We start from the raw sequence: 22,926 nt of genomic DNA, 5'->3' as shown, positions 1-22,926 counted from the left end.
CTAGTTTGAGCCTCATATCCCAAAGCAGTGAAGCGTGTGAACCCATATTTGCCATACTGTTTTAATATAAAGATGTGTGTGTTGACAGACGTGGTTGCAAATAGCAAGCATAACGTGACTTATAACCTGATACCTGAAACCATGTGATGGCGATGTACCATTGGTGCCGGCAATCTGAAACCGCTTGTGTTAAGAGGTAAAATATGTAAAGATGACAAAATAATCAGGTTGTCATCGTTTCAAAAATGTCACTATAATGCAGCACAGTCTCGGTGGCCGTGAGCAAAACAAACCCTGCTCTTCTAGCTTGGTTTGCCAGACAACCAAAAACATGTGACGTTACATGCGGTGGTATGTGTATGAATTGGGGTTGACACTGGTTTGACAGGACAGCTGACTTGATCATTGGAGAGAGTGGGGTACCTTCAGGTAAGCTGTAATAAAAGCCTCATAATATGGGATTTACCTTCAGCATCTCCTAACAAGCATGCCCTGTAATGTATCAGTGTAAATTTAGGCTGTCGCAATGGTGATGCCGCTGTTAAACTGGGCGAGATGTTTGGCAGCGATGTGAAACGGAGGTGTCTGACTCATTCTGCCTTGTTACAATGCTAAGTACTGTCACGACACCTTTGACAGCTCTGCCTATGGGGCTTTCAAACCTATTTAGCTACTGAGTGTGAGTAGCATTTTGAGTACGAGCTTATAACCAGCCTCCTTAGCATGATAGTTATGTAGATTAACATGCTCATTCATTGGCACGACCCGACCCGACGCCACGCCTGCGTGCAGAGTTGACTTTACAAGAAAACGTAAGTTGTTGTTTGGTATGTTTTCGTGTGTACATGAACTAGACTGTTTTCTTGGCTGACATCGGGTGAGGTGTGGCTGGCATGAAGCCGGCAGCTGGGATGTGCATCGCGCCAATAGCAGGAGAAACCACGTGGTAAATCCATATTGGGCCTAGGACAGTTAGCTGCACGGCTAATAGCACAACATACAGCTGTAAGTCTTCTTATGCATATTTGTAGGTGTTTTTGGCTAAACCGATTGCGGTGTAGGTATGTGTTCAGTATAATCCCTTGCAAATAGCTGTCTGTCGAGCCTGGTGTGCGTGAGTAGACGGGCAGACACGCCCCTGTGTCGTAGCAGAAGTGCCCCACTCTTTAAGCACACCACCGCTGGATAGTTAGCTTGTTATGAACGTCGCAGTTGTCTTTTTATAGTGGCATTTTGCCCCATTGCTAGTTCAGAGGTCGCGTTACTGTTATGACATGTTTAGACGTTTGTTGATCACTTTTTTTGTAGCGGCAAGCCTGAGACTGATGTTCGGCATTGCAGACATGTGACCTTAGCTAGGAATGTGGGTCCAAAATGGATGCGCTTTCCTGTGCATGCCACACGGACACCTTATAGCAAATATAGGCCGATGCTTAGCACATTTGTCTGCAAACATGCATGTTTGTTTACCACTCATCACTTCAGGATATTATGCAGTGACCTTAGACATGCTTTACCTAGAGGGAATGAATGAACCTAATAGCAGAAGTGCAATCACAGGATAAATGCATGATAGGAAGAGCCAGGCTGTCACAGTTTGCCTGACATAAGGACACTGCTGAGCTTCCTGTTGTGAAACTTGAAAGCCTAGAGTCTGGACATGTGTGGGTTTTGGCAGAATGTTAGTTAGCCAGAGGAACAGAGGGGAGGGGAAGGGGAAGGGGGCGTGTAGAACAGGCTGTGCTGGTGTGATGCTGTGTGACTTGAGCTAAACCTTCACTGTCTGTACATCCTTTTCAGTCTGAAATGTCTGACTGAAGCCACATTAGTTAATTGTTTGTGACTGACACTTTGTGGTTTCAAATTTGATTTTGTAAGACCTGTCAGAGAACAGTAGTCCATTCTGTTAAGTCTATTTTGAATTTCTTAGTTTTGTTGTAGCTACTGTATCATAATATTAAAACATTGCTTGTTAGTTGATTACAAGATTGCTTGTAATCATGAGTACTAGTGAGATCTCTAAAGTCAGAAAAAAACTTTTGTCATCAGATTAGATCTACTACAATGTGAGATGCTTTTGGGTTGCATTATGGAAAATACAGGATCTGTCATTTTAGAGCTTACAATGTATTAAATCAGTGGAATACAGAATTAAAAAGTAGCATGGCATTGCAGAACCTTAACTGCTAGTGTAAATAACTTTTACTTCCTTCTGCTTAGGTTAGTGAACTTGAATAAAGGCCTAATTTGTTCAAAATATGCTGATTCTGCATATAAAGCTTGGACCAAAAACACTACTCTGTTCATAACAGGCATGCTGCTTCCATTTTTTCTGACTTACAGGCTAAATCTGAGCTATAATGGTTTTCCACAGTTAAAGTTAAGTGAAACATGCCACCACTGGAGATTTTTGTGCCAACGCTATGCCAACACCAAAACCAACGCTGAAGCTCTCTGGAAGATAAAGATGCAATCTAAGGTTTTGTTCAGACTCTCTGCTTTTTAATGCAGAATCTTGAAATAAAGCAGCGCAGAGTTTTATGCCCAGGCTTGGTCAGGGTGTGATATTTTATGGGCTAATGAGACAATGAAATACAGTCTAGTTGGAGGTAGTTTAAAAAGCTTATTTGACACAAAACATCACCTTGTTAATACTTAGAGTCAGGATCATACACCTCTGGGAAATTATCACGGCATCAACTATCTTTGTCTGTGTTCAGTCTCAAAGTAACCAACAGAAATACAGCTTTCCTGTTGTAGTAGAAGTAGAAAAAACAGAAGCACAGAAATGTGTGCTTGCTGGCATGTGATTACACAGCACAGCACCTTGCTGGATGGCGTCACATTAGGCTGCTGGAAAAGTTGATCCAACTTTTTCTCCGCTTGAGCAGACTACAGCATTTTGCTATAGTGCCCTGTGGCGCTAGTCCCTGCTGCCTTAAATGCACTGTTCAGTTGAAGAAAATGAGAGAGGTCTCTTTTTTACCCATGTACTGAAACTCTGTCTAAATGTGTAACCTGCAGGCTAATGAGCTGTGTGTAACGTAGTAGTAGAAGTTGCTGAATGCATAAGCAAGGATCAACAGACATAGCAAAATATGAGGAATGTGTATTTTTATATAGTGATGTACAAAAGAAGTATTTTTTTTTTATTATTTTAAAATCTGCAGCAGGTCACGAACTCACAAAGCCATTGACTCATGCATTTCATCACTGATATCATCAGGCAGCAGTGTTTGCTAAGTTCTTCTCAAATTAAGATAGTATTAGGACAAGTGTTAAGCAGTTATTTAGTGGCAAAGTTGCACTGCTTTCAGTGAATCTAGATTATATCTGTACAGAGTGGTTAATTCACAGTGGCCACACACTCTGTATTGAAGGTGACATAGTAGATCTTTAGAATGTTCTTCCCCTTTCCTTAATGGGTCATGGGAATGCATGCTGAAGCTTATGCAACAGTTGAGTGAGTATGATTCACCAGCGGTGGTGCTGGTGGCTGGGTCTTCACAGTGCTGTATGTCAGACCAGCTCAAATGACTGGACTCTGTGTGATTGGGGGTGGGGGTCTCTTGCATTAGCTCACATACCTCCCCTACAGCACAGTTTCCTGCAAAAATGGGCAGCTTAGGGGAATGCTTCAGACTGTGCCTAGAGTTCGTACTGATTACTTGTTTTCATAAATCCTGCAAACAAGCTTTTTGTCGCTGATACATCAATTGTTTAAGAATCAGACCACGTGTTACTACTGAGGAAAGTGTTTTCCCTAAACATTATTTGCGTGTTTCCCAGTGCAAGGACTAAAGCCTGTGAAGCAATGTAGGTTGTTAGTCTGAGACCCTCTTTTAACCCTGAGATTGTTAACTCAGTATTTCATCTCCCAGTCAGCTGTGCTCAGTCTGATCTTTCTGTCTCTGGATGAGCCACTGAACTGCTGCCCGTCATGCCTCTACAATCTTTCTTTACCTTAACGTATATTATGTTGTTGTTTCTGTCTAAGCTCAAAGGCATCTGTACAACAGTGGAAGAGTTTACCATTAATGTTGTTAAAGCCTGTGTCTATCAAGCTGGGAGTTATATCTGTCTGTATGCAAACCCTCACTCAGTTGAAATTGATTGTCTTTTGTCTTCCTGTATTTGTGTGTCGTGGTACTCATGGTAACAGTGGTGATTACAACCATTTCTGCAGCATGATTTCCTCTTTGACAAAAAAAAAAAAACAAAACATGCTGATTCATCATGACTCAGGCTTTCTACTCTGCTGTTTGTGTGAGTGCCAGGAAAAGGTGTATGTGTGTCATTGGCAGAGATAATGTAGGCTTTAGCTATAAATACCAGATGTGTCACTATTGTGAGGATCATATAACTTAAGGAGGATGAATACACTGGAATCAGGAAACAACCCTTTACTCGGAAGGGTCACAGTGTAGGTTTTTCAGGGGCTGATGGCCATCTTTAGAGAATAGGGAGGTTGACTATTCCTGGTGTTGGTTTTTCTCTTTTTAGATCAGATAAAATCCAACAATTTAACAATTACAAATAAGAGATTATTACCCTAGCATTTCATGCATTATAAAAATAAAAAAGTATTTCAAAATAAAAAGTTTCTAAACCACAGATGACCTGAGAGTAGGATGTTTGCTATTTCGTGAATGTGCTTGTTTATCAGGTATTTTTTAAAAGCTATTTTATTGGGTTTTTACTCGCTTTTATTGCACACAAATCAAGTGCAACAACATACAGTTGTAAACTAGTAAAATCTCAGCTCACCTGTGTGGAAGAGCAAAGCTGTGCCTCTAGTCACAGTGAACAGGGACTTCAGCAGACACACCTTAACTGTATTTTCAGATCTGCTAATCTCAATCACTTTTCTTTTCATGTGCTAATAAAATGCATCCAGATGAGTCACTCGCACCTCATGGTAATTTACACATGCTTGTAGGAGTTAAATGCTCACAGTACAGGCTGCTGATTTGCCTGCAGACACTTTGTCTTAATCGGTCAGCATGAGCGCAGATCTAGGCTAATTCCAATTTAATAATGCCAATGCCAAAGATCGGCCTGATTAGTCGGTGGAGAGTTCAGGCGGCCACTAATAGAAACACACACTTTGTATTTTATGGTGACTGGGAAGTTCTTTGGATTGGAATCTGAAATGTACGAAGAAAGTCACTTGGAGAACCAGACCTTGTGTTGCCTTTGCCGATTCTTGTGTAGTTGTTATTCAGCTACACCTTAAGTGTAGTTCTGTGCTCCTTAAAAACACTCACTTGTTGATTATTTATATTATTAATCATATAAATGGCTTTTCAACAGATTGGCAATATGCTGGTTAAAAACACAAGTTAACATTTAAGCACCTCACCACTGATGTACTGGAGGTTTCACCTTTACTGCCTTTCAAAACGATACCTAACATTCTCATAACATGTTGCATTGTGACATTGTGGACTAGTATCATCAGACCTGTCATGTGCTCTTGTCATACCAGTCTCGGTGTCAGTTTGGTATGTCCCATAGAAGCTTTTTTGATTTAAAAAAAATGATGTCATGTATACTGGAAAGTTTCTGAAATGTGCTGTTAGCCAGTATGTGCTCTATGCTAACACTGCTTCTTTTTCTGTGTTGTCTTTTAGGACAAACTGTTCCTCAGTGTAACCACACTTAGGGCCTAAAAAGATTCATAAATGTGAGTATACAGGTGATTAGCTATTCACAGGAAATCAGGGGAAAAACAAAAAACAATTACATCTGAATATGACATAAGCTTGTTAATTTTAGTCGTTTTACACATTTACATTATAAAAGCAAAATTAAACATTACGCTCTATCCTTTCTGCTAGTTATTGTATGGTTTTGTCACCCATTAGACTTTACTAGAGTTTACGGAGTGTAACAACATATTTGGAAAGGACTGAGACCTATTTAACATGCTGTTGTCTCTTTGTACAGATTTGCACACAGGTCCACACCCGCCTCCTCATGCAGAACTCCATGAAATGAATAAAGCACCACAGCCTATAACAGGACCCCCCTCCACTCCCCACCCTGCCCCCTCCCCCGGTCTCTCACAGGTAATGAATGTGTCTGCTTGACCCTGTGTACTGGCCCTGCAAGGGTGTGTTGCTCTACCCTACTTTACCCCTTTCTCACTGAATAAAAGGCTGTTATACAGCATTTTTGTGCATGTAATGAAAACCAGATCACATAATAATGCACCTTCTCCAGTGGTGAATGGTTGCAGCAGCAATAAGCCATTTTTTTGGCACAACTCTGCAGACACAATGTGTAAGAAAATCCCACGACAGGCGTCACGAGTAACGTCACCAGATGCCAGTGTAGTTAGCAATATCTTTCATATTATCAGGGTCACAAAAAATTATAGCTATCCCTTGACCTACTTTAAAATATAACTATGATCGGATTTTGAATTCTCTCTCTTTTGCTTCAGAGATAGAGGATATTTGAAAGAACTCACTTGTGTGCCCTTTGTCTGCTCCTTTTGACTTGAATATGAAAAGATGCTGTTATTGCTGAACACAAATATCTGCATCAGTGCCTGTTCACTTTTTTCCTCCTCATCCCACTCACTCCATGTTCCTTCTGTGTCCCACTCTTCTGCTGCTGATATCACTTCCTGTCTCTTGCAGCCCTCATTCCCCCCTGGGCAGCCCTCTTCTGTTGTGTTTGCCACCCCAACGCCTCCACAAATGAACCCAACACCACAACCCCGACAGGTAGGCCTGCCCACAGCTCACCCACTGCACAGCACACCAGCAGACACTCTTACAAGAATTAAGGACTGTATAGTTGTAGGTTATTTAAGCAGTCAGCTAAACTTTTGGTGCAGAATTTAATTCCCCAGCTACATATCCACATATCATTGAGTTAATTTCTGCAGTGCACATGTTTTGTTTTAATTTATTCAGCACTTTTGTCAGGAGTGACCAATCAGTGAGCAATCAGGATAGAAAGTTGGAATAGAGAGCCAACAGCTTTTTTCCCCTTCTGCAAATGTCCCTGTGTTCAAGTTTTGGCATAATTGCTACTATTTGCCTACTGTCGCTATCTAAAATCTTCCCAGTGGAAAACATAGGGTCCTGAATCCATCTGTGGAATTCTTAGAATGCCTGCATGTCTGTTTGCCTACTTCTCACCAGTTCTGCACCATTTTAACTGTCTTTGTCAGCCTGCTCTTTATACTCTACTTCACAGCTCAGTGTGCAGCAAGCTCACACAGGCCTTATCTGTGCAAATTAAATTCTTTTACTCCTTAGTGCAGCTGAATGACTAAAAATAGTTTGAAACATCTTTTACATTTCCATTGTCTTGTTCCCCAGCTTTGTCTATCAGGTTAAACATAATTATTTAACCCCTTTCTAATGTGCAAAACACTATGATAACATTTTTAATAAATAGTCACCACCCTTGCTGCGTTAGATTTGTCAGAAAGCCACTTTCTGCTAGTTTCAGGCAGTTTTTTTGTCTGCACTCAACTGAGGCTTTAAACATGCAGAACTGGAAGGAGCCTGGTAGTTAAGAATGAAGCATGGATATTTGTGCTTTTGTCTTTAACCTCTGTCTTGTCTGCCTTTCTTCCTCTAGTTTGCCCCAGGGCCCCGGCCTATACACCAACAGGTACTAACAGCACCTCTGACTAACATGAGTCGTTGGGAGCTCTTCTCATACCCATTTTAAAAAATATGTCCGTCTGATGACACTGAGTCAGATTTTTAATGAAATATCATTGCTTTATTTAGTTTTTCTTTAGTTTTTTATTTTTTAGTAATAGGCATTGTTAGTTTGAAGACGAATTTGGGAAACTACTTCGTATTACATCTTAGTGCAACGTTTGCGGTGGAAAAGAGTAATTCCATGAAAGAAGTAACTATAAAACTATTATAAAACTCAAATGAATTACCATTAATACATATTTAACATTATCATATTATATAAGAATCTTTTAATTTAGAATTTAATTTAATGTATATCTGAATTTTAGCCATAGCTAAATAGAAATATGAAACTGTGAATGTCCTGTAAATTATATCTAAAAATAGTTGTTTCACCAACCTTCATTAAAATGTAATAAGAGACTGACTAGTTTGATATGACAGACAAAAATAAATTAGCATCAGGCTCTCCCTTTGTTTTGACAAGCTCTAATCTAGGTTATTAAAACTCTTTTGGTTAATAGTTGTTAAGTTTTAGTTTGCATCAAAGGTAACTAGGCCTTGTTTATTGGGATTCACTATTCTGCCTAATCTCTGCATGCTGCTTGTTAATTCACTGCTTGGCTCAGAATAGACGGTTCCCGAGCACTTTTCTCTAACTGATTGTGATGCTCTCTTTTTCTCAATCCTCCTCTTCCCACCGTCTTGTTACTTCTGTTTGACGTGTCTGTGTGTGTGATCTGTGTTTGTGCTGCTGAAGGGAAGCTTCAGGTCACTACAGGTAACTCAGTTTCCTCTATTGTGCAATTCCTGTCCTTTTTTGTCTCACATCTTAAGGAGTCTCTATATGTGTGTCTAATATTTGCAGTGTTGTGCTTTGTTGGCTTGATGTCATTTTACTGCCTGTGGTGGTTAGCTCACAGGCCAGCAGCAGAATGTCAATGAGGAGGCTCTGAATGAACCAGCATTAGCTGCTTTATCTCTTCTGGCAGGCACAGCCAATATGTTTCCAGTTGGAGTCTAGCCACAGATTCATGAACGAACTATGAGCCTAGCTATTAGGCTGGACAAGCAAGTTCCACCTTGTCCAAGAGATAGATTCATATGATCTTATGGGGAATGTTTTTATATCAGATGTTTTATAAAGGTAACTAATAATCCTCTCATTTGTCTCCCTCTTTTTGTCTGTCTTCTCAATCACTGTTCACCCTTACTTTTAATTTTTGTTTCATCACCTTTCTACTATTTTTTTCTAAACCTCCACACTGTCTCTGTCATCTAACTCCTTACTACCCTACTTGCCATCTAGCCCTACTACACCAACAGGGCCAGCTTGCCTCCCAGCAGCGGCCCTCGTGGTGTCCCTCCCAGCAGTGCCCCTCGCCCTGTGACGCCCACCCATGTCTACCAACAGGGCTCCCAAGTGATGATGATATCTGGGCAACAGTTGCCCTTCCCTAGTTCACCACAGGGACCTGCCTACTTCATACCTGGACAGGTAAACAGAGGTGTTTTCTACTAGTGGTACTGCTAAAAACATTAATGCACAAACCAGATCATTTCAATAAATTGATAATAAATAAGTAAATAGAATATTAAATAGTGGGCTGATGTGATCTACCAATAATGGCCAAATTGCTTTAATCTGCATGTGTGTTTTAAATGATCAGAACCCTGTCAGATTGCAGGGCTTTTATTTTGAACACATTATTTTAAAAGTGTATGTATGTATAGTATGTCTGTGTTTAAAAATACATTCAAATGGCCCACAGCTGTTTACGGTAAAGAGTTTTTATGGCTGTGCCTAATGATTGTTTTCTTATCTTCCCTAGTACCGGTCTGCAACCTATGTACCCACGCCCCAGCAATACCCAGTCCCAGCAGGCACCCCGGCATTCTACCCAGGCACCAGCCCCGCTGAATATGGTACTTATGGTAAGAGGCTCTACCTGGGGCCTCAACTGAGCTACTCACACACAGTGAAACACTCAGCAGGGTTACGCTCACACAGGAACAACCGGTTCAAGAACTCGCAAACATAATTTATTAGAGAGCAAAACAATCAAGCTGAAATGTCCAAAACAATAAACACATCCTTCTTTAATGTAATGTAGGGCAGATGTTACGACAGTGGGCAAGCTAACCATAGACTAAGGTTTAAAAAAAAATCTACCAAGGTTCCCAGTAGTGATTGTATGATAATGATGATGATCCAAATTAAGACCTTATTTTGAATTTTTATCGTTTTTACCTCTCAGCTCAATCTTCTGTAGTCATCATGTTTCTCAGGTTGTTTGTGATTATCTCAGTTGCTTTGGAAAACCATGGCTTTGTCCATCTGCTGACCTGTTTTAGCTTTTTTTCTAGAGCATTCTTGTTAATTTTTGGTTTCTCCTCACAGTGCTGTTAGGTCGCTATTACTATAATTAGTGTTAGCTTTATCTTAATTCAACCCCAGAAGTCAGGCCAACGCATACAAACCTTCTTGTTGTTTGGGACACTGGTTAATATGAGACATGAAGTGATATATCAGCACATTTAAACTCAAAATCTGCATCTGTTTTTGCCCACACATAGCTGTACTGCTTTAAAGAAGATTAAGTAACAGGTTTTTTGGTGTGTGTAAATTCCCCAGAAGAACTCAGTCTCTAGATTGTTTATTGAGGAATGACTTTCAGCAGTCACACAAAGAGAGATGACTTTCTCTCAACCAACATACACCATAGGACCATCATGAAATGCAGCTTTGAGAAATGTTGAATTGTCAGTAATGGGTGTGACTGGATTCGTTAGAAGTTACCGTGTCAGCATAAATAGCATGTGTATTGATGCATACAAGTTGATATACTGTATTGGTATGACGGCATGCAGTCATGCACAAATGAATGTAGCTGTCAAAGTAATTTATATGCGTGGATATTTCTGTTATTATTTATGCCTGCCAGACTCACATCTCCTACTAAATACTTTACATCAGCAGAACTGCATGTTTGTTCTTGATCTCATGTGTTGTTACACCCTCTAGAGGTGGCTGTCTGTCAGTACAACACAAGAACTGATGATGTCCTAAAAACAAACTTGCTGACCCCCAACTAGCAGGCATCTCAACTATGTGTTGTCTTTGTTTGAACTGTAGCACATCAGCAATAGAATACACAGGCCTGAATGCAGGACTGTAAAAACACAGTTCCTCCCCTTGGGCCCTACATGTAATTCTCTTTTCACTATAAAACACATTATGGGCAATGCATGATGTACGTGATAGTTCAACAGTACTAAGGCACTACTAAAAATAAAAGTTGTAGACCCATATATATAGACATTTGCTAATACAAGTATACAGGGTATTATGTTGTTAAATTTTATCTTTAATATAGTGTTTTCCTCCCAAGTGGATTTGGATGTAGTTTGAGGGAATTTGAACATATGAAGTGACATCAAAACCTCCTTGAGCTGTTTCATAAAGTCTCCCAATCTGTATACATTAGTGGGAATGCTTGCAATCACTGAAATTAAGTTTTGTCATTGGCTTTGGCACTCCGTTTTCTGAATAGCATGGGACTCCAAGTTAATCCACCCAGGGCATGAAATACTAATGCTGCAAAATTATCCATCCATGTTGAAAACATGTGGTGCAACACTCAGGGTTTTAGCTTCTTTCATTGGTTAGGAGATGCGTCCCTCATAAACCTTTAGAATGAATATCTACACTCTTTTTTAACCTGAGAGCTGTATGGCCATTTGTGTAACTGTACACAGCATAATCTTAAAAGTGTTTGTTTTGAAGGGTATATATTGTATCAGTCGTAATACGATTCAGATGACATGACATCAGGTTAAATAAGTACTCAATTATATATGGTTCTCAGACTTTTTTATCTGTTTGGCTTAACCACTATCAGCTTTTTGCAGAAGCGAGAAAGTACACATATGTCATACCTGGAAATAATGCAGCTTTTTACCTATAAGAACAACAATTCCTATCATAAATAATACTGCTAACTGCATGGTAACAAGCCTAGAATATCAGTACCTAACACCCCCACCCCCCAATCCTGTGAGTGGTACAGTCTCTCTGACCACTAAGTCCTTTTCTAGCAGTCAGGTAAACACACACACACGGGGCTGTTGGAGTGTGGTAACTATTTTTAAGATTCTCACCCCCAAGTTCAGTGATTAGTTTAACTTTCTCACCACTTCCCACTCGCTTTGTAGAAGACTGAAATCTTTACTTGCATAGATCACTTGTTCCAAGTGGAGAGAAATGGGAGTCTTCTGATCCACTGAGTGACACAGCTGAACAGTTTAGCTTGCTTGCTAATACAGTCTGAAGTGGGAGAGGGAGGGAGGAAGGTGAAAAAAGTGAAAGGCAGGGAGGACTCAGTAAGGTCAGAGGGAGGAGCAAAACTGAGACACACTAGAAGAGGCAGGGCTGAACATTAAAAGAAGTCATTCTGAGGGGGCACTTGTAGAGAGGACAGGAGGAAGTTAGAGAGGGGGTTTGAATTAAAACCCCCTCTCCTTTTTTCTGTCCTTGTGCAGTTTTGGAATCATTGGAATGGGGAATCGTGGGTCTCAAGAGCAGCAGGACACTGAGGGTAGGTGTCTCCTAGTGCGTCTCTTTGCAGCTCCTTCTTCCACTGCTGTCTCTAGCTCCTGCACTTTGTGAGTCATATCTCAGGCCTCTTATTTACAGTAACAGAACGCTGTCCAAGAAAAGTTTGCCTTCTGGCTTTCTGGTTCCCAGCATGCTCCCCTTCTCCCTGTCTCTGCCCTTTTCTCCGTCTGTCTTCCCTCCCTTTCCCTCTTGCGCACTCTCCCTCACCCAGTGTGGGTTTTTGACTATATTTAGGCTGTGCGGCTCCTGATTAACAATGCAGACTCAGTAATGTGAGTTAGGTTGAAATGCATACAGAGGCAGAGGGGAGAGAGGCAGAGCAGGAGCTGGGCTGAACGACTGGCCTCTTCAGTTCAAGAATTCTTTTACCACAGTCCTTTGAAAGTGGGCTACAACTGGTTCTGAGCTGTAGGTGAGGCCAGGTACAAGGCCAGGTAATATCGCCGAATGGTTGGATGCCTTGTTGACATAATTGACCTGCAGGCTAAGAGAAATTATTTGAACTTGTTGAAACTTAGATTTTTCCACTCTTTGGTCACATTAACAGCAGCTGTCTTGATAAATGTGTGAATGTGATGAAAATCTACATTCTTAAGAAACAAGAACCACCAACGCAAGACCAGGACAGGGGGAGTGACTGCTGTGTCATGGTCTGAATGCCTGATTGTTGGGCCTTCGAGGTGCTATGTCTGCATCTGTTAAATGTTTTGTGCAAATACAACACAAAAGAATATAAATAAATCGTTTATTACTTACACTGCGTTAAAGTTTAGAGGAGTTGTAAGAAAGCACTAGTGGGTATGAATATGTTGCGATAGTGTTTCGTTGCAGTAAACTTTTACTTGCTGCAAAACCACACACTGTCTAGAGCTGAAACAATTAGTCAATCAGCAGAAAGTTGAGCTGATCATTTTACTGTTTTATATTTTACATTTTGTAAAAATGTAAATAATGAGAAAAGTGTTCTTTTTAAATCACCAAACATTTTTACATTTACTGATTTTATTTGCTCCTTAATCTTAATTTTGTATCTTGAGTTTCCCCTCACATCTTCAGCAAAGAGTTTTCAACCACCTTAAAATGCTGCTGTAGTTGAGATTTTAAAATGTTTTGAAGCCATGTCCTGCAAGTTAATACTCAAATGTTAAAATGAATGTCTAGACTGATGGAACTTAGTATTGTAGGCTGCTCTTTAGAGCATTATGTAGATGCATTTAAAAGTAAGCCCAACACAGCCACAGACTTTAGTAGCTAAAAAGTGCTATTACCTCATTGTAATGAAATTATAACTTTGCATTGACACAGAACAGCAGCTGTTGCACTGCGAATCAAGAAAACAGGTCTTCACTTTTTAGATGCAGATTTTCTTACTGCCTTAATCCAAGTTACAGAACATTAGCATGCTTTCATTGTATAAACACAGCTTATGTGCTGTTATGGCTATAGGAGTTTCAGTATGTGTTGGTTTACATTCTTCTCTCTGTCTGATCCACAGCAGGGGCTTACTACCCTGCCCAGCCTCAGTTCACCCCTTCAGTGCAGGCGCCACCTGTCATTATGAACCCTGCGCCTCAACAGCAGCAACCACCACCTCAGCCTCCTCAACACATCCCCACCAAACGGGAACGTAAACAGGTACAGTCAATATTCCAACACCTCGAATAGCCTTTTTAAAACTGTTGAACAAAGTGGAAATGTTAATAGGAAAGTAACACAGACTTATAAGAACAGTTAATCTAAAATGGAAATTGTTATCAGCCCTATTTGGATAGCATCTGTTTATCAGGGTAAGTCAGATCTATTAACTTCAACTATTTTATGTTGGTTTCCAGTGAATATATCATGTCTATGGTTTGTGTTCATGAGAAAGGTCCAGCTCCAAACAGCTGCTCTCAGTTCATCTTGAGGTGATAATTTTAAACCCATATATGTAGACATTTGCTTATACATCTTGATGAGGTTGCAAACTAAATACCACTACTTTTGGCTCTCAAATTGTTAGACACAAGTGTCATTATAACATACTGTACATTTGCTGTGACTAGAACAGCAATTAAAATAGCCACTACACAAATTGTGGAAAAATTAGCTGGTTCATTGCTGGTCTAGACTGTGTTTTGTGATAATGCAGCTACCTTATCTTTTTCCTACTGCTTGCATAATCGTGTGACCACGCGAGAGACTTAATGCATCAGTCCCACTCACCTGTGATGTTAAAACCTGTGATGTTAGTGTGTCAGTAAGTATCTGTTCTGCTTACAGCTACTTGATCTCTTAACCTTCTCAGTCAAAAGACACTTGAAGTTTGTATCTCAAGGTCACCACTATGTTTCGTAGCCAGCGAACTTGATTAAAACATCAGTTTTTCTAGAGTGTCCCAGAGTAGTCCCATTCTGCTGTTACAGAACTAAAATATGATTGATGAGCATGATTAAACATTGCCATTAACTAGATTTGTTACATCTTTCATAAAAATGTAACATCATATCCACAGAGAGCACATGAATGCAGCAAAGCTGTTGTACAAGGTCACTGTGGGGCAACCACAGGTTTGTGTGAGGGCAGAATCTCTTAATTTCCAGATACACCGTCTCATGTTTGTGCCAGGTAAATGGTCCCACTGCATCAGTTTTGATCTTGTCTATCATGAGTATAAAAGTGTTATAGTAGTGCAGTGTTAAATGTGTGAAGTACAAATGTTGTGGATCAACTTTTCAGTCGATTTACCCAGTGGTTATGTTATGACATAAAACAGCGGTGATGTTGCAGTATATCCAAAGATTATTCTAGTCGTTCTTGAGTCTGGATATAGAGTTCCGTTTACTCATTGAAAAAGAGTTTGGTAAACAGGATCTTAACTTGCTGTATGATACATTCCTCAGTTTTACAGTATGTGTAGTGTTTTCTTAGCTCTGGGAGATGTATGTGGTAACTCTCTCTGGGAGCTGAGACCCTGGTTTGTGCCTCTCGTGTAATCAGCATTTTTATATTTGAGTTGTTCAATGATTACATTTCAGTTCCTGTATAATCTAATAGTTTTGTTTTGCGTTTTTGTTTTCTTCTTCTTCTGGTTAAACTTGCCATATTAAAAGAAATATGACATTATTTAAACAATCTATTTGTATAAAGGCTTAGTATGATAAGAATGATCTTAGCATGATAAGAATTTACTTCTTACCACTTTTACTAGAAAAGGGCTCTGAGTGTTCAGCGCTGGGACTTTTGCTGCAAGGTTTGCATGATGTCTGGGTCTCTCTCACCAGGGAACTTGGGAGCTTATCAGCGACTGTGGTCGCCTGAGGTGGACTTTGGCCCATTCCCAATTGCCTCAGCCATGCTATAACAGAAATTTTAAAACTCCAGCACCAGCAAGATTGGCATTTCTTATTTTTGGAAGTGATTTGGTGTTCTGTCTGGGAAGTTTGATGTGTTCCATCTCCAGCAACTATGTGTGAAGAATTGCAAGGCTATCATGCACAACCTTCATGTATTTGTACATAATTCAGATGGAGAGAGAGGTGTGTATGTGTGTTTATGCTTTTTCATGTGTGTGGTTTTTTTCTGTGGCAGTCACTTTTTTAACAGCCACCAGAGGCACACTTTTTGTTCTTTTTGCACATTGTGACATACAGAAGCTGTAACTTTGCAAATTAAATCTTTTCCTACTGTTCTCCTCGCTTGCTCAAACTGTGTGTCAAAGAGAAAATCCAGAGAGGAGGGGGGTGAAGGACGTGACAGCACATAGCTCAGCTCCACGTGGCCACTGGTATCCTCCCCCTTCTGAGCCGGAAGGGCTAACCAACTAGCTTTCCTCTGCTGCTGTGGCACCCCCCCCCTTCTCATACTCCTCCTCCTGTGCTGGTTTCTTCTGGTCTCAGAAGGGGTGAGCTTGAAAAAAGTCTGAGGAGCGACGTAAGTGCATAGAACCACAGAGACAGGGAGTGAGGAACGGGGAATTTCTTGCGCTAACTGCAGCTCTTTTGATAACGATAACTTTTTTCACCCTGGAAAATCTCCCATTCCAATCTACCCTGCCCCTCCTTCATTCTCTGGCCCCTTTAACTGTCTGTTACTCTCTGTGGGCGGGGGTGCGCATTCCAAAACCATAGCTTTACAAGGCCATTCGCTTTATCTTTTTTTTTTTTTCCTCTCTGTTCTGTTCAGTGCATGAGAGAGGGAGAGTGAGTCAAGTTGCTAGCTAGCGTACTGACAGTCAGGCCCAGCCCTGCTGTTCTGACAGTGAGTAGCTCTCACGGGAACTGTGAGTTAAGCTGAGGTAAAACTACGCTTGTTGCATTCACCCGATCATCCTGCTTTGTGGGGTTTAAAGTCCAGCCCCGAGCTTGCTGGAACAGCTACTCCAGCCCCAGGATGAGAGGCCTGCTAAGGTTTGTAATGCTTCGGGAGAGAATTTGCTGACAGACTGAATCAGCTAAAGGTCAGTATGACGAGCAAATGTTGTTGTTCTTTAAGTGAACAGTAGTCCAGTGTTGTACCAACTCACAGTTAACTTTTACAGCTGAATCCTCATCCACTGACTGTGTACGTCACTTTATTAGCATTTCATTTCGTTTTAATGAAAATTCTGTCTGACTGAAGCATATAGAGTGTGAATGAAGTTGACTTTTCTGTATGTGTGTACGCAGGTGTGTTGCTGTTGCTAGCTTTTGTAAGAGTCCAGCATTTTCACAAGTTGGACCAGCAAAAGACTTTATTTGACAATTAGGATTAAAGCTGGTGAACTTGTATTTGACCAGACAGCTTTACTGGTGACTAAGAGGCTGAAGCACGTTCAGTTGTGCAGCAGAGGAATGGCGGTTAGTGGTTGGATTTAGTGTGCCTCAGTGTTCAGAATGTGAGAAATGTAGCTTTCATTGAATGAGAGGTAGCTGGTTAAACACAGAGGGTGAGGATACAGAAAGGGCTGACGACTGTAGGCTGTATTGCATCACAACAAGGCAACACTACTTAACGTTTCTCTCCACACCCTGTCAAATGTCTCCATTTTATTTTCTTTACTTTTTCTCATTTGAAGTTGGGAAAACAGCTTTTATTTATTTATTTTAGTTTCATTTCTGCATTCCTATGGACTCTGCCTCCCCTTTCTCCTGTCATTTCTTATCCCACGTAGTTGTTTGCTCACACTGACAGCTCATCTGCTTCCTTTCCTTCATAGATCAGAATAAGAGACCCTAATCAAGGAGGTCGAGACATTACAGAAGAGATTATGTCAGGAGGCCGCAGTGGCTCTACTCCAACCCCACCACAGGTGAGGTTCAATACCACAATTCCAATAAAATATAACCGATGGAGCAGACAACCTAGCTGATTTTCAATTTTCATATTAATAAATAGATATAGTGTAATATTTCACTTGTGCTAATTTCTACTTCTTTCATAGAGGTAAACTTAGAACAGGAGTTTACTTGCCCCCTGCTTTCCATATGTTATTACTTTATGGGGAATGCTACTCATTGCCAGCTGTAATACACGTGTTACACCACAGCCTGTCAAAGTGTAGCTGATCTATGATTTGCTGATACATGCTTCAAAGCATCTGCTTACGCATCAAACCAGTTTTTCTCTCATCAAATAGGGGAAAAAATGTCCTCACCTTAAAGGTCATAACTCATTTTTCGGTGTTTATATCTTCCAACAGACAGCCATATCTGGATCAGAAAGTACAGCAGTGCCCCAGGCCAACGGTGAGAGTGTCACAGCTGCTGCTACACCAGCACTGGTTAGACCAGGTGAGTCCAATGTGCACAGAGCAGTGATAACAATTAAAGGGTACATTCTCAAAGAGGGTACCTCCACAGGCTGAACTGACTTATCTACAAAACATGAGAAGTGCATATATTAACAGTTTTTATTTTTAGTGACGGGAGATTTCGTGCTGCATTATAAGTGCAAAATACAACCTGTGCCTGATTCCCTTTCTATTAGTACAGTAAGCTTTCACTTGACTGAATGCATGTGGAGCAGCAGTATCCTTAAAGCTAGTTGTCTTACCGCTTACAATGGCACTTTAATGTTTCCTTCTAATGGTTTCCTCTTAAGATGGATTCACTGTTAAAACAACTTTCCCTGAACAGTGGAGCCTCTAGGCTACGAGAAAGGAAGAAACTGAACTGTGCTTAGGAATAAGCCTAATTAAACAAGTCAACAATTTGTGAACTTAGATTTTACAATAGTTAAACTTTGTAGCTATAAGGAGACTATGACAGAAAGTGTGATCATGTTACATCAAACTACAACCACTGGATAATAAGGAACTCATGAGTTCAATTTGGACAATATCAGCTGTTGGAAGTAGAGTTTCTTATTGGCATATGTTAAATTTCAGCATTCTCTGTATCTATGTCAGCAATTACATCACATAGTCCAGTGATGACCATGAAAGCAGCTTGTCCTTAATTAGTGAGTTGGTGAAAATCTAGATTAAATGAATCATAACACTGTTTGGCATCTAGAAAGTAGTATGTAGAGTTTTATGTAGCCTTTAATTTTATTTACCCGCAATAGGCTAGGGAATATGAAGGGAGCTGGAAAAGAACTGGTTCTTATGTCATGTTATCCGGAAGCCAGAAATATTTGTAGTTGTTCTAAACAGCCATGAAGGGAACATTAACTCACTTGGTGCTTCATTATGTTGGTATATCTGTACAATCTCGTGCTGGACGTGTTTCTAATGTTTTGCCCCCTCATTTATGTAGGTAGGGTGGTCAAAACATTAGAAACACCTCTTAATATAATGCAACCAGTATAACCCTGCCAACCACTTTAACTATGTAGTAGAATTATTCTTTTACTCTTAATGATACCTTTCTGACAGTTTCAACAAAAAGTGATAAATTATAACCTTGTAAAAGTAGAATTTCTGGCAGAATTGAGCGCACAAGGGTATGGACAAATGCCTCAACTTAATGCAAAGCAAAATAGAATTTTGTGTTAAAATGCCCACCCCATATAAAACTTAAATTTAAAGTCAAACAAATTTTGTGTATAAAAGCAAACTAATAAAGTAGGAGTATGGCCAATCATTGTGTGAAGTGGGTTTAAACACCTGGTTATGTATATGCAACACATTGTCAGCTTTCTTAATAACATTTATTGTCTGACTTTTGGTTTTCCAGATGACAGAGGGAAGCAAACGCCTCTTCCTGTGTCAAAGACGCCTGAACCTGCTAAGGGTGACCCCATCCCCACAGAGGCCATCTCCTCTGATACAAACACTAAACTTCCTGTACCCCATCTAGTAGAAGCAGTGGATACCCCTCTCAACACTATTTCCACCCCCCCTCCCAGTGCTCCAGTTGCAGATGTAATGGATGCTCCCCCACCTCTGAGGGAACCCTCTCCATCCCCCAAACAAGCTCCTGAGGTGCCTGCCTACCCTGCACCCCTCCCTGACCCTGTCCCCACCTCAACTACACATGACAAAACACACGAAAAAGACACAGAAGAAACAGAGGAGATGGAGAAAGAGGTGGAGACTGAAGCAGAAGAGACAGCTGCCTCTTCTGATACACTTTGCTTTGCTCCCCCCACCACATCTAATGGTGTGGCAGAGGTTGAGCTGGAAAAATTGACGGTCACGTTGCCATCTGGTCACCTGGATGCCCCACTGGAGTCTCCCATTGCACAGCCCGAGGAGCTCCGCCTTCCTAACGGTCTGCCACTGCCGGCCCCTCAGGATCCCGAGGCCCCTGCACTCAGCACAGCTGAGCGAGACGACAGCCCCATTGCTGAGCCTGATGTAAGTGAGCAGCCTATCATACAGGCCTCGACAGAAATCACACACGCAGCGCCTACACCCGTTGTCAATGCCACACCTGCACCCGTTGAACAGCCTGCACCAACACCCGATGTCCAAGAGATTGCCACTGAACCAGTTGTCCAGGCAGCATCCGCTGAGCCTGAGGTACAAGACACAGTTCCTCCAGTCGCCCTGGATGTTGAAGAAGAGACCCCAGTGCCCCAGCCCACTGCCAAAGAAGATACGCCATCTCCTGCAGAGGCGATTTCCATAGCTGAAAGTGCTCCAGAAATAGTGGCCACTCCTCCCCCTCCCACAACAGAGGAGAGGGAGGACAGCCCTCCTCCTCCTCCTCCTCAGACAGTTGCCCCTGCCCCCGTCCCTGTAGAAACTACTATGCAAGGTTAGTCACTTTCTAGCAGTGGTGTGATGTGTGATAGTCTTTATTCTACTATCTACATAGAATACTTTACTTTTGCAAAACTGTGATATGTGTTTGAATTGATTTGAGGCTAATGTTTGCCTTCCTTTGTTTCTGTAGCTGCTGTGTCTGTGCCAAAGAAAAAGAGGAAGATGAAGGAGCTGAACAAAAAAGAGGCCGTGGGAGACCTCTTGGATGCCTTTAAAGAGGTATGTGTGCACTATGAATTGATTAGCCTATTCCATGCTTTTTGTGCGTTTCATTGCATCAGTCTTGCCTTTTTCAATGTTGGAAAAGACTGAGAATTAAGTTTTAACTTACTGTGCAATTTAAAAAGATCCCCAAATGCAACAGTCTAGAGAAATCCAGACTATTTTTAATGAAATCTACAGTGTTTAATCCAGTTTACATATATATTTGAACAATTCTGACCTGTTCCTGTGTTAAACCCCAGGAACAGGTAGTGACCCCACCTGAGCCAGAACCGGCCCTTCCCCCAGCACCAGAAACCCAGCTGCCTGCTGCTTCCACTCCTGTCGCTGAAGAGGCAGACCTGACCTGGGAGGACAAGGAGGACAAGCTGGATGCAGAGAACATTCAGCCAGAACCTCCCAAACCAAATGCCACAGACAAGAAGTATCAATACAAAGAGGGTGCGTTCATGAACCTTGATACTTTTAGGTGCTTATCAAAAGGAACAATGCCCTTATCTCACTTACATTCATGAGTTAGGTATGTGTCAGCTCACTTTGATAGCTTAATTTAAAATAAGAGTGTGGTGTCTTACCTGATGTGTATTCAGTGGCACTGTAACAATTAAACAGCTTACCTGTGTTGGGAGAATAAAGTCTGACACCTTGACTTAATCTTCCTTGGTGACTGAAAGCAAAAAAAAGGAGCAGTTTGATCACAGTTTCCTGTTTCTGTTTCAGAACAATGGAAACCGATCAACACAGAAGAGAAGAAGAAATATGACAGGGAGTTCCTGCTGGGCTTCCAATTCATCTCTGCTAGCATGAACAGGCCTGAGGGTCTACCAGCCATCAGTGACGTTGTCCTAGACAAGGTGCAAAGACGTGTTTAGGATGTGACTATATATTTATATGTTGTATATTTGGTCGTAAATAATTGTTAATTGTTTTTATTCAGTTGACTTCCCTTTTGATAGTTATCAGCCATCTTATGTGTCACGAGGAAGTATTTTTTGCTATTTTTTTTTATCACATTAGAAATATTGACTGGATGTGACTAAAGAGTTTGGAAGGCATAATGGCAGAATTACATTTTAGATAATATGTATGTTAATTTCCACCTTCTTTTCTTGTTTTTATGGTTCATTTGTTGATCTTTATTTCAGGCTAATAAGACTCCTCTTCGTCAACTGGATCCCAGTCGTCTACCAGGAATGAACTGTGGCCCTGACTTCACACCTTCCTTTGCTAACCTGGGTAGGCCTAGCATGGGAGGAGGAAGCAGAGGACCAGTAAGTTAACATTTTGTTAACATGATCCAAAAGCTCCTTCATAGCCCAAGAATGCAATGACCCATCTCTCTCTTCCCAGCCTCCAGGTATGGGCATTGGAGTTGGCGGTCCGCGTCGCTCACAGCAGATGACAAGGAAAGACCAACGGAAAATCATCACCAGCATGTCACTCAACGACGACGTGCAACTGAACAAAGCAGAAAAGGCTTGGAAACCTTCAGTGAAGAAAACTGTTCGCACCCGTGCTGGAGAGGAGATTGACGACGATGCAGAACAGCTTAAGACCCAGGACCTGTTTAAACGGGTTCGCAGCATCCTAAACAAACTGACCCCCCAAAAGTTTCAACAGCTGATGAAACAGGTGACGGAACTGACTATTGACAGTGAGGAGAGGTTAAAAGGAGTCATTGACCTCACCTTTGAAAAGGCCATCTCTGAGCCAGACTTTTCAGTGGCCTATGCCAACATGTGCCGATGCCTTATCGGGGTAAGTGGCGCCACACATAGAAATAATGTGTTAAAACTTCACTGTTTACTATAGGAGTAGATTTTAATTTATATATATTTTAAATGTATTTAATTATTCATTTGCTAGTCATGCATAGTACCAAATGCTAAGTAGCTATGACACAGTGCATTAAATGATAGAATTAGTACATTTCATTTTCCATATATATCTTAATGTAAGGTGATGTTTTAAACCTTAGTCTATTTTTGTGGCTGAAAAACATTGGAATATTAAACTCAGCAAAACATTATTTTTTCTAGTATCTGTTGTTGTCCATATCTAGTCATTACTCTAATTTAATACAGTCATCTAATATAACATACCTCCCACTTCTTCAAATGTAATTTTCTGAAAGAAATCTTGACTTACATCTGTGCAATACAATAAATTCCCACACTATGCCCACACAATATGTGTAGTCTTATTAAATAATAAAGGTTTTTCGATTTCTCTATAGCAGTCCTAGT

At 40.9% G+C, this 22,926-nt stretch overlaps 1 protein-coding gene across 1 annotated transcript in view; it reads left to right on the top strand.

Moving 5' to 3' along the window:
• The window catches only part of LOC113166833 (eukaryotic translation initiation factor 4 gamma 1), a 30,069-nt gene that overhangs the window by 661 nt on the left and 6,482 nt on the right, over window positions 1–22,926 (top strand). Inside the window, exons 2-16 of the mRNA XM_026367012.1 lie at window positions 5,634–5,686; window positions 5,950–6,071; window positions 6,648–6,734; window positions 7,603–7,635; window positions 8,980–9,168; window positions 9,503–9,605; window positions 13,784–13,923; window positions 17,465–17,557; window positions 17,948–18,038; window positions 19,425–20,450; window positions 20,589–20,677; window positions 20,923–21,121; window positions 21,401–21,534; window positions 21,826–21,951; window positions 22,031–22,438. Coding sequence (XP_026222797.1) covers window positions 5,997–6,071; window positions 6,648–6,734; window positions 7,603–7,635; window positions 8,980–9,168; window positions 9,503–9,605; window positions 13,784–13,923; window positions 17,465–17,557; window positions 17,948–18,038; window positions 19,425–20,450; window positions 20,589–20,677; window positions 20,923–21,121; window positions 21,401–21,534; window positions 21,826–21,951; window positions 22,031–22,438 — 2,793 coding nt within the window. The 5' untranslated portion in view covers window positions 5,634–5,686; window positions 5,950–5,996. The remainder of the gene's footprint in view (window positions 1–5,633; window positions 5,687–5,949; window positions 6,072–6,647; window positions 6,735–7,602; window positions 7,636–8,979; window positions 9,169–9,502; window positions 9,606–13,783; window positions 13,924–17,464; window positions 17,558–17,947; window positions 18,039–19,424; window positions 20,451–20,588; window positions 20,678–20,922; window positions 21,122–21,400; window positions 21,535–21,825; window positions 21,952–22,030; window positions 22,439–22,926) is intronic.

Source organism: Anabas testudineus, chromosome 13, assembly GCF_900324465.2.
Source record: "Anabas testudineus chromosome 13, fAnaTes1.2, whole genome shotgun sequence".
Classification (NCBI taxonomy): domain Eukaryota; kingdom Metazoa; phylum Chordata; class Actinopteri; order Anabantiformes; family Anabantidae; genus Anabas; species Anabas testudineus.
The sequence above is the reverse complement of the archived record's forward strand: the minus strand, read 5'-3'. Positions and strand labels throughout refer to the sequence as shown.